At 46.4% G+C, this 18077-nt stretch overlaps 1 protein-coding gene across 1 annotated transcript in view; it reads left to right on the forward strand.

Annotated features, from left to right (window-relative positions):
• The window catches only part of NDST1 (N-deacetylase and N-sulfotransferase 1), a 500062-nt gene that overhangs the window by 167077 nt on the left and 314908 nt on the right, over nucleotides 1-18077 (forward strand). The window contains exon 2 of the mRNA XM_069654041.1: nucleotides 6307-7170. Within this exon, the coding sequence (XP_069510142.1) occupies nucleotides 6661-7170 (510 nt within the window). The 5' untranslated portion in view covers nucleotides 6307-6660. The remainder of the gene's footprint in view (nucleotides 1-6306; nucleotides 7171-18077) is intronic.

The following is an 18077-nucleotide window of genomic DNA, read 5'->3' on the forward strand; positions in this document are numbered from 1 at the left end:
TCAAGCAGTGTTCTAAAAAAAAGTAATAAAGAAAGAAGGCGAAAGGTAGAACAGAAGAATTAAGTGTAGGTTTTTTAAGAAGAGGGATCACCAGGCCCGTGCTTTAAGTGATCAGGAATAGTCACTGAACTACACGAGTCATTAACCTGCTGCATTACACATGAGGCAATTTCTGGCATAATGCTTTTCAAGGTCGCCAGCGGGATGAGATCTAGAGAAAAAGCAGACTTACCCTAGATACCGCCGTCACTACATCATCTGGCAGAAAGGTGGGGAGGGAGGACCACAAATGGGTGGGCCCACCTGGTTCAGGGAATGAGAGCCCACCAGACGACCTTGGGCCAGACAAGGTGATTTTGCCTTCAATGTCCACTATCTTTTGGGAAAAGAAAGTGGACAGGGAATTGCACAGTAACTGGGAAGGAATGACCCCTACCTGAGTAGTATGTGGCGACGGGAGTGTACGAACTAGATTGAAAGGTTCCTTCGTTTGGTTAACTTCAGTCTTTATCTTGGATGCATAGAAGCAGCATTTAGCATCCCAAATAGCTTTGTGATGGCAAGCGGTTTCCTGCCGCAGCAGCAATCTATCTGTTTTACAGTATGTTCTCCTCCACTTTTGTTCCATCTGTCTGCATTTGAGCCGATGTGACTTCAGGTCGCCATTAAACCATCGCTCAGAAGGACCACGCCTCACGATAGAGGATTTAAGGGGTGGCAAATTGTCAGTTGTGGTTGTGAGCATCTGAGTTAGTGACAAAAAGTTAATAGATTGAGAGGCCGCACAGCCATTTTGGGCAACAATGCTGTATCCTAGGACAGAGCCCCATTTCCGTTTACAAATTTTGGTGCTGAACATTATTGAGAAATTGAACAATAAAATGATCGGACCAGTCCACAAGCCCTAAATCCAACACAGCAGCGGAAAATCGTGTGGTCATAGAAACATTAGTATAATTCATTTTCAAATTAAAACCACAGGCTTATCAGTTCATTAGAGTGTACATTTGTGCTTGATATAATCGGAGGAGAGCTCTTGCGGTCTGAGATAAGTTCATCTCCAATTAGGAAATGGGGAATTTAGCTCATGCACCCTGAAAGCACCAGCGACCCAGGTCATCTGCTGCTTCGCCCACCCGAAGAAAAAGCCTTTGAGGCAAGTGTCATTACGTGGCTACACTGCCTTACTTTGGTCTAGCACCTGTTTATGGGAACTACTTATACCCATGCACACCAAAAAATCACCAGCCACCACTGTACGCAACTCCCCAAGAATTTGGGATTTGGCATTGTTCAAAGTTTCAGGCATTTGTATAGGATCAAAGGGTGCAGTGTAAGATGTGCCATGTCTGAGAAACCAAAGAGTGTCTCACCTACAAGCCCCCGGGGGATCTCTCTCTCAGGTGGCCAGGGCAAGGCCATCGCCTTTGGATTCAGACTCTAGGGGTGGACCAGAGAGCAGGAGGATCACCTGGGTGAGAGGTCCTCAGGGAGTGGGGTTGGGACACCCGCTGGCGAGATGCGGTATCCCCCCCTTAATAGCTTTACTCATCCTACCAAGTAGGATATCTTGAGACGTAAACTCCCCGCCTCCCTTTCCTCTTCCCTATATATGAACACTTTCACACGGACAGTGTGCTCTGGGGAAAGACACTCACACCTGACCATTACATTGGACATGTCCTGCTAATCGGTTCAGGCAAAGTCAGGTACTTGACTTTAATCACCTACATCTGATACTCATTAGCTCTCCCCACACGGATAAAAGGCGCACCATAGAGACACACTCTGAGCAAGATGGAACACGAGAAGGAGCAGAACTTCTGGGGTTAAGGCGTACCTACTGGAGCAGGACGACCGATCTAGGGACTAGAGCAAAGGGTAAAGAAAAGCTCCCTGCAGGAGGTCATTGCCTCCGGGAAGCTGTGAAAGAGACGCAGAGAAAGCCAAATCGCAGACGAGAAGAACCCTGCATTGTATTTCACGGATGCCAGCGGCCCTCCCAGGAAAATGACCGAGTTGGGGCGGCGAGTCCAAGCCTGTGGTATTAACCTTGGCTCGTGAATCAAAGCCGCAAAGACAAGAAAGTAACGTGCACAACCAGTGAGTTAGTGAAAGATATGAAAGGCCGGTTTGTGTCGAGGAAAGATTGAAGCTGCAACAGTGTATCTCACAAGTCAAGGTTGCGCACATGCTGATGAGACTCGAAAGAAAGCTAACCAGTGATGAACCTTTAAGTGGCTAATAACTGTGAAGCCAGTGATACAGAGTAACAGAGTGGTCCGGCGAAAGGAAGTAGCCCACTCGGAAGTCTGTGCGAAATGTGAAATGTTTTGGTTATAAAGCAGCAAAGTGAACGAAATCTGAAATGCGTAATGGTCAAAATTAACCCCGGCAAAAGGGGAACTGAAAAGGTAAATGCTTGAAGATGGATTTCTTTGAACTTTTGTGCTTATGGTGCTGACCTACCAAGAGACATTGGGGCAAATAACACGAGAGTGTGAGCTGAAGAGAAAGTCGAAGTGGTCCTGAGGTGGTCTATAGTAAAAGCCTTGTACATTCAAAAGTCTTCAACATCAGATAAAGGTCTGAGCCTGACTGAGGGAGACCGGAAGTGTGATAAGTTAGGGGAAAGGAACCCCTAACAAAGGTGCATTAAGCTTGGGAAAGGGAACCCCCTGCATGTGCTGTGATTGTGAGGTCTGAGCCCGACCGAGGGAGACCTACGTGAACTTGTTGTTGAACTGTGAAAGAACTTTTGGAACGATGGAATAAGTGACTTTAACGTGGAAGGCCAGGCGGGCCTCAATCTACGTTTTGAACTGCCTTTTTTTTGAGAACCTGAGCCAGAGTGTGTCATCTTATTTACGGGGGCCACCTTACTCTGTGCTGTCCAACGTGGGGAGGAGAGCTGACCTGGCCATCTTGATCCTTTATGTTGCAACACTGATTTTCCTTTGCATACATATTCCCCTTACACACTTTTTGTATAAGAGATAGGGCAGCATAAGGTTTTGTTAGCATAGGCCATTTTGATTTGAGACAGACTGTTCTAGGACTGTGCTTTCTTTATTATTTGATGGTAGAGACTACACCCATCATATCTATAGTGCAAAGCAGGAGTTTTTCCAAACCCCAAACCTTGTGTCGGTGTCATACTTGTGATATCATGCCTCCCTTACACATGGCAAAATAATCGAATTGTAGAACTACAGAGGATGTGCAGTAGAGAATCAACTGTGACCATGATAATGCTAGATTTTTCTGCAACATATGCATCTCTGTAGACAATGCCATCTTGTGCCAATGTTTACAAGAACATATGGGTGTTTCAGGCAGATCCCTCACATGGACCAACTCCTTCTCCAGAGCTCTTTACATTTCTCTTTGATTTCCATGGCTGCTCATTGTACACATAGGTTCGCTGCCACTCTGATCGACTTCCACAGGATGCTCTTTCACATAGACGATGAGCCTTGTAGGCAAGCGAGGGGATAAGGCAGTTTAAGCATGCTGGACTTCAGGGAAAGTACAAAGTTTAGTATTGTGCTGAATCCCAAGGTGTTTTCACTTCTCCATGGGGGAAGCCCCTTCCCATGATGCCGGGGTGGTGAGGCGGCTACCAGATAATCGCTCTGGGGGGCAGGGGGTACTCAGTGGCAGGATCTCATGACAAGAGGCCTCCCCTCTGGGGACAAGGGAGAACATTTCGGGAGAATGTGGTATAGCATCCCTCACCCTACACACCTCCATACCCCCTAGACGCCAAAACCTTGCCCAGTACTTCCATGTACCTTTTGTAAGTCAGTGATATTAAGAAGTACTGCTAGAAGGAAGACTAGGGACTAACCCAACGTAGTGTACCAGGCAAGTGCTGGGACTAGGAGGAGGTGCAGAGCCATGAAGAACGCTCCATGTAATCTGGATGAGCATTCTAGTCATCCACAGCAGGGTAAGATAAAAAGCAACAACGGACTTACAATGAGGCTCATCCATCCCAGGAGGAACCGAGGACCAGGAAGCTGCTTGTCGTCGGAAATTCAAGTGGCTGCAGACATGGATGCCGAAAAGGAGCAGATGGCATCCACAGTGGGTCTGACACCTGAGGACCCTTGGCGAAGCAGTAATCCGACCTCGCAGGGGAGGTGGACCATGTGTTCTGTAACGGGTAAGTGCACTGCTCAAGCACAGAAGCTGTGGAACTGTCACAGTGCAGGAGAAGCCAGCCGAAAGAACGGGAGATCCAAGCAGACCGAAAAAGGATCCTGAGGCAGACCGGAGCCCGCCAGAGAAGTCCCGGAAGCTACAGGAGTAAACGGGCTGGGCGGTGGGGGGATATGAGAAGGTACAGGACTACACTGGCTGACCGGTGGGTGTATGAGATGGTCTGGGGTTCCGATGGTACAAGGAGAACAAACCCAAATTTCAGGCAATGCGAGAAGTGGGGAGATCCATAAGAAGTAGTCGCCAAGAGGGGCATAGATTAGGCCCCCAACCATAACGGCACAGATCAAGAAGAGAACACAAGTCATATTCCTTGTGGCAGTACTTGGCAGGGTAGTGAACCAAGTGCGCCACATTGGTGGAGGGAGCCTGGGCCAAGGCCCCAAGCAGTGCATGAACTGTGTCATGACCCGTGAAACCAAGTATAAGAGAAAGCCCGGGGAAGGGAGTGATTTGCACTGGTGATGTGCAATGTGAAACCAAGTGTACGAAAAGCAAGGGGAAGAGTCATTCTTCCCCCACACCCGGGTGTTGTGAACTGTGAACCACAATACTAGGAGAAGGGAGGCATTCTTCTGGTAACCAAGAAAGACCAGGGGATGGGAGTCATTCCCCCTGCTTCTTTTAAACTGTTGAATCAAGATACTAAGAGAAGGGAGCCATTCTCCTAGTCATCAAAACGGTAAAGATTTTGATACACTGCCTATCGTCTAACAGTCTGTATCTGCCAAAGAGGCCTGCTTGAACTTTTGCCTTTTTGTTAGAAGACAATTCGGACCTAGGGAAGGGAGCCATTCCCCTGGGAGGAAAGCAACCACTGGAGACACACTTGTATTCACCAAACGAAGTCAGTCATTCTTCTGGACCAAGAATGCCTACCTTATCTTTAGTTTAGTGTTAAATGTAAGGGAAACAAGTAGGGTTTTTGACACAGGACACTGGACTATCCAGGGATATTGATTTACACGGACATTCTGACAGCACCCTTAGTATTTTAGTTGAGGCAGGGAAACCCCTCTTAGAGTAGGAAGAGTTAGGTTTTCTCTTTATTTTCCTCATTAAAAGTAAGTTTATAGCAATCACCATGGCACCTCGGCATCAGTCTCCTCCTTCTGCACCCTTGCATAATCCATTGTAGTTTCAGACATTGGCTACAAACAAAGATGAGAGGCTCGACCGTAAGCTGGACTTGCATAATTTCCAGAGTTACGGATCATTTAGTGTTTGTTTTTTGTTATTTTCTAACCGAGTTACATGAACTCCTCTGAACTAAGGGATATAGGACTTTCCTCACTCTCATTATTTGAGAAGAAAGTAGTCAGTCACCTTGTTCTCCATCTCTAAAAGGTGAGGATATCATCACCGATAAAATTGGTAAAATGAGTTTTTGTGTGGAAATATCTGTTTTTGAAAAGAGGAGTTCTCCCTAACCTTTGACCCGCGTTAGTGCCAGCTCCCATCTGTCTAATTCATACAGATAATGCATTTTACAAGGAGATCCTTGGCTCTAAACGAACAGTTCAATTTACCTCCTTCCAAGACAGACTAACACCAGTAACTGGTCATGCTGAAAGGGAATACCTTCTTTATCCAGAATGACCTGTAACTTTAACCAAATGACACTAAGCAAGGTAGATGAACAGTTTTTAGCTGTTCGGCCCCTATTTTTATTAGTGGGCAACTATCTGGTATACCTTTTTGAATAAGTAAAACCCCATTACTGCGCAGCTGAAAATGCTGTTAACGAAAATGCAGAATTGTTTACGGGACATTTCAACGCAATTATATGTGGGGTGTGGGTTAGGGTACCAAATAATGTGATGGAAATGGGCTTCGGGGGTCTCCCCCCACATTAATGCATTGAAATGTGCAAAAAGTAAAACAAAACTTGAAGTATTTCTTTTTCGTGGTAATCACATAGGTACGTAAGATCCTCATCTATTGAGAAACGGGAAAGAAACATTAAATCAGTATTATTTCTAGAATATCTGATTGTATGACAATTAGCTGCAAATAACGAAAATGTCTAGATTAGCATTGTAATGATTACTCAGTCTGATGTTTTCTTTGTTCTCCCCACAGTTCACGAGGTCCCTGGATCCCTTGACCCGAATGAAGAAGAGCCAGTGCCTCGAGTATGCACAACCACAATCTAACACGGCGGTCGCACCCCTGGATGTGCCGGGGCCTGTGCACCCCCATGCCCAGCTCCCAGAGGTTTCTGCGCCTGTGTTGGAGTACTCCGAAGCCAGCGTCATGGTATTTTCTGCCTTGCACAGGACAGTGAATGGACTTGCCATGGTGACATGAAGGGACCGCATCAGAGCATGCGAGAAAAAGCAAATTTCACATTCAGTGGATAAATCCCAGGATTCCTGGACAGTTTGGAAAGGTGGGAGGAGCGAGGAGATTAGAGTCATTTTACATTAAGCAACGATGACTGTGCTTTTGAGGGTCCGCAGATATTACCGACAAGTGAGCCCTCAACTGGTGCTGCTGCTCCTCTTTGCCTTTTGTGTCCTCAGCGTCTTTGTCTCCGCATATTACTTGTATGGCTGGAACAGGGCACTGGAGCCATCAAGGGATGCCCAGGCCCCTGACTGCGATGAACCCAAGATCACCCCATCCCGTATGATGCCGCTGAAAGCCTTAAAATTGGTGGATTCATCCCGCACGGACCCCTTGGTCTTGGTCTTTGTGGAAAGCCTCTACTCTCAGCTGGGCCAGGAAATCGTTGCCATCCTGGAGTCCAGTCGCTTCAAGTACCGGACTGAGATTGCCCCTGGTAAGGGTGACATGCCCACCCTGACCGACAAAGACCGTGGCCGTTTTGCACTCATCATTTATGAGAATATTCTGAAGTATGTCAACTTGGATGCCTGGAACCGCGAGCTGCTGGACAAGTACTGTGTGGAGTACGGTGTGGGGATCATCGGATTCTTCAAGGTAATCGGGTAATGGAAATGGATAGAGGGTTTGCAGAGTGATTACTCAAATGACCATAAAGCGCTACCAGTATCTGCTACTGTACTTTGGTTAAAATAGTCCCCATCTTATGTAAAAAATAAAAATTCAAGCACCACATGTTTTTCTACTATTGGGTGGCTCGATTGAGCTTCACACAGATCTGTACACATATCTAGGACACACACAGCACCTTCTGCTTTATCAATATTGGGATGCAAACACTAGCAAAACTGAATAGGATATACCTGGAGTTATTTTCTCTGTCATTGGTTGATTCATGGCCACATGTCATGAGTTTCACACTGTGTGCCAGGTAATGTGTTCACCATCAATGCAAAGGTCACTGTAATTAAACCAATCCCACCAATAGAGATCCTTATGCAGGGATGCAATGCTTTGTGCTGGTTAAATTTTCCTTAAACACAACTCTGAACGTTTTTCATAATTAAGAGCTAAAAAGAATTGCATGCATGAAATATTGAATCTGATGTTATGATGTATGTCTGTCTATATACCCCTCGGGAAGGACCAACAAATGTAATGCTTGGGACTAGGCTATATGTTTTGTTGTAGCGTGTGCTGTATGTTCTGATTCCCTCCGTTAGGTCAATAGGCGTCTCTTATGCACCATAAATGTAGCCAAACCTTCTCATATATGCATATGGTTTTATAGGAGTGTGCCAGTCGAACATAATTGCGTTATATCGCACAAAAGGCTGACAATTAGTGTTCGCTGCTGAATAGAGTCTTTGTTCCTTTGTAAAAAGTTGCAAGGAAATGTTTGTTAGTTAAATTGAGGCTGCAGTTTGATTATTTCCTCCCTGTTATGGAGAGATGTATGGACAAGCTAGCTAGACTGGTTTTGTCACCTGCTAGGAGCCAGGCTTACATTGATTCGAATGTAGGGTGAGGACCACATGACTCCCAGTCTTAGGGAAGTCTCTGTTACAATCATTCGGTCACCTCAGTGGCCTAAAATAGATTAATGACGGAAGTTGGACAACCTACCTTTTGCAGAGTGACCAAATCTTCTGAGTCTGAGGAGATGTTTGTAGTGGAGCAACGCTGGCTTTCCTTTAGCTAGTGCAACGTGCAGCTTATTCTCCTTTGGTGTCCTTAATTGTCATGTGATTTCTATTCCTATTTGTAGTGTCTTCAGCATGACTTACCTGCTTCTTTCAACTTTCTTTTATTTCTTTTTATTTCGCATTCACATGACCCACAATTTCCGCATCTGCTCCCACGCCTCTCCTTACTTGTACAGCGAGTTCCTCTTTCTTTATACTCACCTGGTACTGCATGTTCTGCTGCTTAAACTACAGTTCAGTTTCGTGTGCCCGAGTCCTTCTCATCCACTGCCTGTGGGGTGAGCTTCCTTACTAAGCTCCTGTTTATTCCATATGTTTTAGTTTGTCTGGTTCTTGGCCACCTCTGAGGGCTCGTGTCTGTGAGGCTCTGTACCAGGTTCTTGTCTTTGGCATGGAGGACCAGGTTAATGCAAAACTGATCTCTATATGCGTTGTGCGTTACCTTTCCCTTGAGTGACCGGAGTCCAGAGCACCCCTTGATAAAATGTCCGGCCAGATTGCACGCTTTAAAATTCACTTTTTGGGCTCAAATTGTGCCTCTTTACTTTTGGGATCATCGTACCACGGCACTCGAGGACTAAATAGCTCAGAGGAAGTCCAAGCCAACATATAATTTTAACGCAAGCTACCCCTGTCCTTTCTCCTCTACGACTAGGGCATCTTTGTTCTTCCTGGACAATTCATCCCATTGACAAAGAGCTCATTGGCCTGGGATTCGGTCAGTACCTGGTCTGCTGATTCTACCAGCGGAATGCCCAGAGGTGCTTCCTTTTGGTGCTGCTGAAACGTATAAGTACCTGATTTCGACCTATTTGTTTGACTGGTTCATAAACTGAAGTTTAGTGCTTGGGCTTAATTTGCTTCCTATGCTTCCGAATTCTCATAGCTGGCATCTCTTGATAATCCCATATCAAAGACTAGCACCAGCATGACGTTCAAGATGCTTTTTAAGCCTCGGTAATCCATCAAGAATGCACTCGATTGCTGCTGTCCGCATAGGCCCCACAATAAGTTGTATAAGCGCAAGTCCTGTAGTAGCACTGGCACAAGTCACGGCTCCCTGAGGGGTTGATTCGGAGTTTGGAACTAAGGGGAAAGTGTTGGGGTGCCGCCAAATGAAATTGTTCTAATGTGCTCATCATTCTGATGTTCACAGGAGGTGGTGGGCGTGTAGGTTGTCTGACACTTTCCCTATACTGGTGGTGGAATTGCTTTACGGCACAATAACAGCTTTTGCTGCTGCCGTATTTATATTTTGTTAATTGCTTTTGAATTCTTCTTGGGTAACAACTGTGTTGTGCCCATTTTTGGTGCAAACAGCCAGAGGATGGATTTCTGTTGGCGGAGTGCAGTGCACAGGGTTTCGGTTGTAGGCCAGCACACACACACACACATATATATATATATATAAATTAAAATGTCAACGTCCAATAGCTGATGAGGAAACTGCTCACACCGCCACCACCAGATGTACACATATGTTGCCTAATTTAAGAATGCTGGGTCTGAAGTGAAGTAACTAGCTCTGTGGACTGGGGTGTCCATACAAGAGTATCACTTCAGGCTTTGAGCGATGTAGCGGTGATTGAATTGGCCATTCGTTTTGATATTCGGGGCCTCATTACGACCCTGCCGGTCCGGAAAGAACAGTGGTGGTAAAACCGCCACCACTGTTCTTTCCGGACCGGCTGATTAAGAGTCCTGCTGCAGACGGGAGGTGTCGCTCCCGCCAGGTCTGACCTGGCGGGTTTATCACCACCCGCCTGCAGGCGGATATGGAAACACTGGCTTCGTTCTAGTGTTTGCATTGTCCACATCCCCATGGAATGGGACTCCATGGGAATGGGGACTTACACTATTCCGCCTCTGGAATTCCAGGGTCACCGGGGTTGTAATGCCCTGGGAAGTCCAGGAATCACGGAGGCGGAATGGTAATGCGAGTCCGGCAGTAACCTGCCGGTTTTTCCGGCTCGGTTACCGCCAGACTCATAATGAGGCCCTCTGTTTGCGTTCTGTATGGTTAACCTGTCAGTGAAACAAAAAGTATGGTGAGGGTTGAGATAACCAGTGGGTCCCTGCTATTTTTGCTGCAACCTCAATATTCCCTATCTTTTCTATCCAGCACCAGAAGGACCTACAGGCAAGTGCCACAATACCATTTCGCCATGCACAGCTCCAGTTATACAGGCTCATAGAACTGCACTCTGGTGGGTCATTTTGAAGAACAGTTATATGAAAGCCTCATTTATAAACTAAGAGGGTACATTATCCCTTTCTTCTGATATTTAGTGGATTTGCACACAATTAGTTATTTCCACGATAAGCTTGGCACTGGACAGTGTTTTGCTCATTGCTGAGGGAGAGGCTAGAAATTTTCAAGCACTCCTTACCTAATCACAGACCCTGATTTGGATCAGATCATAGTCCCTTTTCCCCCTAAAATAACCAGCACCCCTCGGAGCATCACTGTCTTCCTTCAGGATACAATGTCCCTTCTTGAGAGCTAATGGGCCTAGTTCCAGCCCATAGAATGATAGTATTGGCCCAGTGCTGCCACTGCATCGCCCTAGCCCATAATTGTTAGCCCCATTAGTACTGCTTTTGTAATTGGGTAGTGGGGGCGTCTTTGGTATCAACACCACAACGACGTTCCCAGCATGGCTAATGCAGTATTAGACTAAATGTTTGAAATCTGAGAAAATGTGTAATAATTGAAAATCCATAGACATCTTGGGTAGGTTCCACAAGTGAGCTTTATTTCAGTTACACTTAAGATTGTAAGGATGAACCACTGTGTCCCATCATTCCGGCTGGGAAGACCGACATTCTTACACTCACAACCAAACATTCTCTAATGTATTCCCTAGCACCTGCATTCACACCAAGCACGATACAACACATCTCCCTTCTTCACACACACACACACACACAAATCCACAAAAGGAAACGTACAGGGAACACTCATACAAGATATCTTTTTTTGTGTGAGATGCAACTCAGAATAAAGGTGGAGGGCGTTCCTCTCCCCCCACAACATACTGTCTGTGCGTCCAAAAGTAGCCACTCATTCTTACGGAAGGCATCCCCCCGATCTACCGAGGTTCTACTTCTCTTAGTCACGTGAATGGAAAGGTGCCCCCCTCTTAATTACAAACACCTCTGACCCATTCCTCACCTCACTTTATCATTGATCAAACATCACACCTGAGAAGAGATCCCACACCATCGCTATACACACACTTTTGTTGACGCAGTGTCGCCACAAACCATTCCGCTTTCAAATACCCTTAAAATACTCTACTATGCTTGCACAATGACACTTTAACATTTTGACATTGCTCTAACAGTGCCCAATGGAAACGTCTGTTGACCTGAAGCTCCTTGAACAGGTCAAACTAACCATACAATTTTTGCTCAGAGGGTCTATACGCCCTACTTTTAACGAGATAAGAATTGCATCCTAAATGTACATAGCTGTGATCAGCACAAACCTGCAAATTCTCAAAATATGCAAGTCCCTATGAGTATTTTCACATAAAGTATTATCATAGCTGACACTCTGGGACATGAAACCTGAAAGTCCATGTTGCCCCGCAACCTAAATGTCCATGTTGCGGGCAGCAACCATAAATAAAGATTTCCTCAAAAGTGTTAAACTAACACACTCACACTAATCACTCTCACTACAGTCCCCCTCACCTCTTGCCCTATCAGTGTAACTATTAAGCTAACATCCAAACCCAACTGTACCAGCCCCAGAATCAGCACCAACCATTACCTGACACATGACTGTCAAACTAAACCATCTGCACGAATGCCAAAAGTCAGCGGCTGGGGAGCCAGCTCTAAACCCATAAACCTCGATACTGTTTGCACTTGAAACAAGTATGGACACGTTGACTCCCACAGCTGCATAGCACATTGCCAGCATACATTGGACTGTGTGCACCCAAAAGGTACAGCAAAGCGTCTCTTTGATAAAGCTCCCTATGCACAACCTTTCACAAGACGATGCCTGTCCTAGAAGCACTTAATGACACAGCGACACCTTCTGTGTAGGACATGTTCTTGCAGTGCCTTGTATCACACCCAATAAAATACCTTGTATACGCTGCACTTCACCTTAATCCGATGCAGAATCCACCACAAAATGTTCCGTCCTGATTCCACCCCCTACATCAAAGGCGGGCTGCCCCATTATTCCTCGTTCGTTCGGCCCGCTCTGCTTTCTTCGGTTGGCAACGAGGAAACAATTCCCTTGCCATAGGGTTCTTTCTTTTAATCTTCCGAGCTTCCTGGATGCCTCAGCATGCACTGTCACGCTCGAAGGTGTTTTCCTCAAACGGGAATGCTGCCTGTCAATGGAATTCAGCTCCCTCTTTGTTCAGAACTGTAGCTGAGCGCTGTGCCTGGCTCTAAAACTGAGCTTCGCTCTTTGTTCTAGGACTGTGACGGAGCACACGCTGGCTATGTGACACAAGGCATTCCAAACAATTGCCATCCTCCTGGGCACAACCCTGATGTCATCCTTTCCCTCACACCCTACGCTGTTCCTTCTTCTCTGACATCATGTTCCCAAAGGTCCCCAGTGCGCTCCACTGCTGACGCAACCATCTGGACAGGCAACAAGACCTGCAGGACCAGAGCGAAAGGACAGCCCCTTCTATCACACAATGACCATTACTGTCCTGTCATATAACTCTAAGGAGACACGAGCGCTCTGCCATTATTGTCCCACCGTGGGTACTTTCTCCTCGCTTAAACTGGTCCAGGGAGAAGACCAGAGCTCTTCTACTGGAGCACTATGCCCTGTTGTACTCCTGGTGGCCTTGAGACTCCCCTTCTGAGAGCACTGGTTCTGGGATGCCTCTCTTCTCCCGTGGCCAACTTTCCCAGCCTCTGTATCCTGGGCTGCTTTATTCCTTGTCCACAGGTCACCGGTTGTATAGTAGGTGCCGCTTTCTCCTGGCCCTGGTAATGTCTCTGTGACCTGAAGACTACCCTTCTGTTAGCTGGGCACACAGCAGCTCTTCCTCTTTCTAGTATAAGGGATATCCTGGCCTGCAGCTCCATCTTTACTTGGCCCTGGGTGATGGGACTTAGTTGTGTGGGGGCAGTGGTTCCTTTCCTTCTCTTGCCACGCAGGTTCTTTTTCTTTTACTTGAAAGACTGACTCGTCACCAGTGTAATAATTAAAAATCCTTCGACATCTTGGATAGGTTCCACAAGTAAGCTTTATTGCAGTTACACTTAAGATGGTAAGGATGAACCACTAGGTCCCATCGCCCAGGCTGGGTCTCTCCAACTGACATACTCCGGAACCTTCCTACACTCACAACCAAACATTCTCTCAGACACACCAATATTCTCTCATGAATTCCCCAGCACCTGCATTCACACCAAGCACGATATGACCAAAATAGAAGAGCGTAAAGCCCACTGCCTTACGAAACGGACCTTTCACCCTTCTTATTTTCTCATTTCCTCTTGTGGGTTTGACCCAGGTACCACTCTGCTGCCTATTCTAAAGGGTTATAGTTCTCATCTGCCCAACCCTAGTTTTGTAAAATGTATGGTCAACTGGAATCTAATCCAGAGCCAGATGAAATTTAGGATTCTGGCAATGCTATTTCAAGTCCAGTGCTTGTATAGTGCTAATGCCAACCTAAACGTTGCTTTAGAGTGCATGGATGGAATATTATTTGCTGAAAACGTGCCTAATACAAACTGAATTGCCCCTTGACACAGCCTTTGGTCAAGAACCCTAAAGGGTAGAAGGTAAAAATTAACTAAACCCAGCGGTTACAAAGGAAAGGGGGTGTCCGATTTAGCAATATTGAGGGAGGATGAAGCGGCGGAAAAGTGGTAATATAGGAGGGATTTACTTCAAAACAGAGCAGCCTTGCAAATGATTAAAAATCCCAATAGACCTTCAGGGTGTGTTCCTTAGTTTACATGCTTGACCTAAGAGAGATGCACTTGCCCCATGGTGATGTGTGACAAAATATTTACAAGTGCTTTCAAAGGCATTCAACGGCTAGACATTGTAAGAAAGGCATGGTATCGAAGTAAGACGGACACAAGTGACCACAGTTCAAGGGCGTTTGCTGTACTTTCACAAGGGGGTGCAAAACGCCTATCTACAACTAAATCTACAGATGGGAGCAAGCTACGACCATCAAATAATAATAATCCAGTCCTAGTGGAGTCTTGTCAAAAGAAAACGGACTATACTAAAAAAAAAACTATTGCCAATCCTTACTGCTACTTTACAAATAGTGTGGGGTAGTGTTCATGAAAAAGAAAAGTGTTCACAAAATGATAAGTCAGGACGTTCGACCCATTGGCTTCCCTTTCCCACGTTTTCAGCACGGGACAAGGCAGTGCACTCGGGACAAGCACACACTCTGGCTTCTTCGACAATAGGATTCAGTTCTAATTCCAGTATAGGGGCCTTCTGTGCCCAAGTCGCTTTTCTCATCAAAGTCTCTTACTTCAGAGGGCCTGATGTTCAAAACGAAAATGGCAAGTTCTTAACTTCTTACAATTATGTGATTTGGGTGCCTCACCCTGGATACCCCTCAGCTGGGCTTGGATCCCTTTTTAGATATTCCCCCCCCCTCTTCTGGGTTCAGATCCCTCTATTTTCAGCTTTCAGAAATATTCCTTCTTGGGTGGCTCACGGTTCACCTGGGATCCCCCTCAGCCAGGCTCGGATCCCTTTTTCACATTCAATTAGTCTCCCTCAGCCGGGCTCGGACCAATTGCAGTTCACTTTATAACTATCAAAGACTTTCGAATTTGCACAGGGTTTAGCTTGACCAATCGCTTGACCACTTTGATACAAAGTTACTTTCTTACAATGCAGTTGTCATTCAGTTGGATACCTAACAGAGATCTTCGAACGAGCACCAACGTGGTGCTGCACCACTCTGTACATGGTATCTGATTTGTCTTTTTCCCAAGTACATTCACTCATTTAGTTTCCACTTGTTCGTGCATCTCATCACATGCGCTTCAAACACTGTCCTTTGTGGATTCCTCCATACAATGTTGCCACTTGCAACCTTTGTTCAAACATAAGCTGATTACGTATCGGTTTCTCCGATTCACCGGCTGTACTGCTTCTACTTGTGCGGCTTTCTGTTAGGAGCCAAGGACAGTACCACGGTAGCAATCGCTCCTTCCGGCCTGAGTTTTCGTCACAGGAGTGCCCCGGATACCTTTGATGCACAGCGTAGGCTTGTTCAGCTTCATTTCCCAGTCTTAGGCTTCTCACTTTCCAAGGCTTGTGAATGTAGCAGTTTCTAGAGGTCAAGGGTACTGCCCTCCTTACAACCCTCTCCGGTCTCGCTGCCTTTCTCCTTGTGTTATATCGCCATCTTGGAACTGCTGTCTCCTCGTGTACTTTTTTTCCTCGCTCAGAGTGTGCTTTCGTGCACTGCCTTTTATCTGTGTGGCGAAATGTGATGGGAGTCAGGAGTGTGTGATGATTAGTAATTGCCTGCCCTTGCCTGACCAGGGTGTTGGCACGTGTCTGGTATACGGCTCTGGTGTTAGTCTGCTGTCGCTCACAATTAAACTGTCTGTTAGAAAGTGTTTGTGTCAGGAAAGGGGGGTTGTTGAGCTTTCAGGTATCCTACCGGATAGTATGGGTAAAGGGTGTTACAGGAACGGGGATACCGCAACTCGCCCTTCAGTGTCCCACTTCCACTCCCCGAAGACCCCTCATTCAGGTGATCCTCCCACACTGGTCCACCCCCAGGAACTGGATCCAATAGTGGTGGCCGTGTCCTGGTCACCTGGCCGACAGATCCCTGGGGACTAGCGGGTGAGGCACCTTCAGGTTTCTCACACCATGCACAGTGAAACTTTTATTTGCCATTTACTGCAAACGTTCTTTTCCAGTAAATGTCAAAGAAACGTTTCAAGCATCGCCATACTCGCCATCAAGGTCGAGTACAGTTTACATGGTACTTCTAAAATGTCCTTTCTAATCCAAGTGGGCTATTAGATTTTGCGTGCCCTCTAGAGAAAGTGGCCCCCAGTTCTCTTCCCCCTTCCTTCATTGCGAGCGGAAAACTACTCTCCTTTAACCCTAGTCTCTCACCACACTCTGGCCTTGTGAGACTGCTCCTATGTTTTCAGGCGTTCTTCCCCTGTCTGCCTTTTGACAGGGTTATTCCTCTGTTGCTCTCGTTCTCTCTCTCCCACCCCTTTCTCTCCATCGCTACCTCTTTACACTTCTACTCACAAAATTGGATCGTACTATAGTTGCATCTGGGAATAAAAGTATGCTGGGGTTGAGGGTCACTTCCTGAGATCATCCCTTAGCTTCTGGTTTGATTTTGGTGTTCAGGGGACTGTTTCCTTGCTTCGGATTGAGAGGACAGGCTGACTCTAGTCTGGCCTCCCCTTGCCTTGCACACAGCCTGCTCTTAGTTAGGCCACTTAGTTCCTATGCACATCAGTGTATCTCACTGCAGATCAGCATTTGTCCGATGATTGGACAGGGGTCCATATCCCTGGCCATTCTTTCCCTTGAATCCCCACACCTGCTAACTTGGAACCCACCTTTCCGATCTCTACCAACAGCTGGCAGCATTTAAAAAGAAAGACCAGAGGGCTAGCCAAGAGGTCTTCAAGGTCAAGGCCACAAGAGACTGAAACAGTGCAGGACATGGGCCTTTTTACTGGCGATACAGACGTCTATGAGCCTTTGAGACACTTCTAGGCATTCCATGGTTCAAATACTCCTATGCCACGTCATATGTAAATTAAGACCTGTTGCCCAGGTAAAAATAGGATGTTATATGCCCAGAAACCCAACGTATGGACCAGAGCGAAGCATGATCACATAAGGTGGGGGGTGAGGGGGGGTTAAGGGCACGTATCCTCTGTATTTCCCTGTGGATCCAGGAGACTAATGCCTCCTAGGCGATGCTCATTTTTTTTTTTTTTTAGAGAAAAAACAAAAGAACTTTCCAAAAATCGAGTGCTTAGCAATCTTGGGGCATGCATTTACAGAGGAAATGGTCTTGCTAGCATCAGGGGATTCACATCTAATCCTACCTATAGGACTGATGGGCGAACTGCCCTTCCTTTTAGAAGGTAGGTTAGTTTCTTGAGCAGATCCTGCATCTATTGGTCGACATTGATCTTCCCACGTACTAGACCAGCTCATCTTTCATTGGAACAGTTCTGAAATAGGAATCTCATTTTAACCTGGTCCCTCTCACCCTTTTCTATATCAAGGAATTGGGGGATCCTCGAGCGATGTCAATCTACCAAACCACCAAACCGTAATCTGCATACAGAGTTTAGCAATTGCTGCTTGCCAGTCAAACCGAGATATTTTCTGGTGGCTTGAAACTTTAATTTGTGGGTGGCCCAGCCTGTCAACCATCTACTTTCCATGTTTCTTGGTATGATCCACCTTTCCTGCTGTTCCTTCTCCATTGGTCCACCCATGTTCAAAGGCACACACCCTACCTTCTCTTCACAATGATCCCTTCTCTGAAAAACCTCCTGATTATAACACAAGTTTGGTCAGACCATCTACTACTCTCCCATCTGCCAGTTGCCACCAGCCCCTCTCACACTATTCTTCCACCTGCAGGAAAATGAGAGGGAAAGCATTGTTACCCTGCACAATAAGTCCCCCAATGGTCATCAGTTGCACTACTGGGGCAGCATGTTCCTGGTCTCTCTTTGACTGCCTGTCCCCCAAATTGGAACCCTGCCTCCGGATTGAATGGGAGGTGCCGATCTCCTCCGATAGCATGGTTCCCCTGTGAT

This window comes from Ambystoma mexicanum, chromosome 3q (assembly GCF_040938575.1).
Source record: "Ambystoma mexicanum isolate Mex_15411 chromosome 3q, UKY_AmexF1_1, whole genome shotgun sequence".
NCBI classification, from domain to species: domain Eukaryota; kingdom Metazoa; phylum Chordata; class Amphibia; order Caudata; family Ambystomatidae; genus Ambystoma; species Ambystoma mexicanum.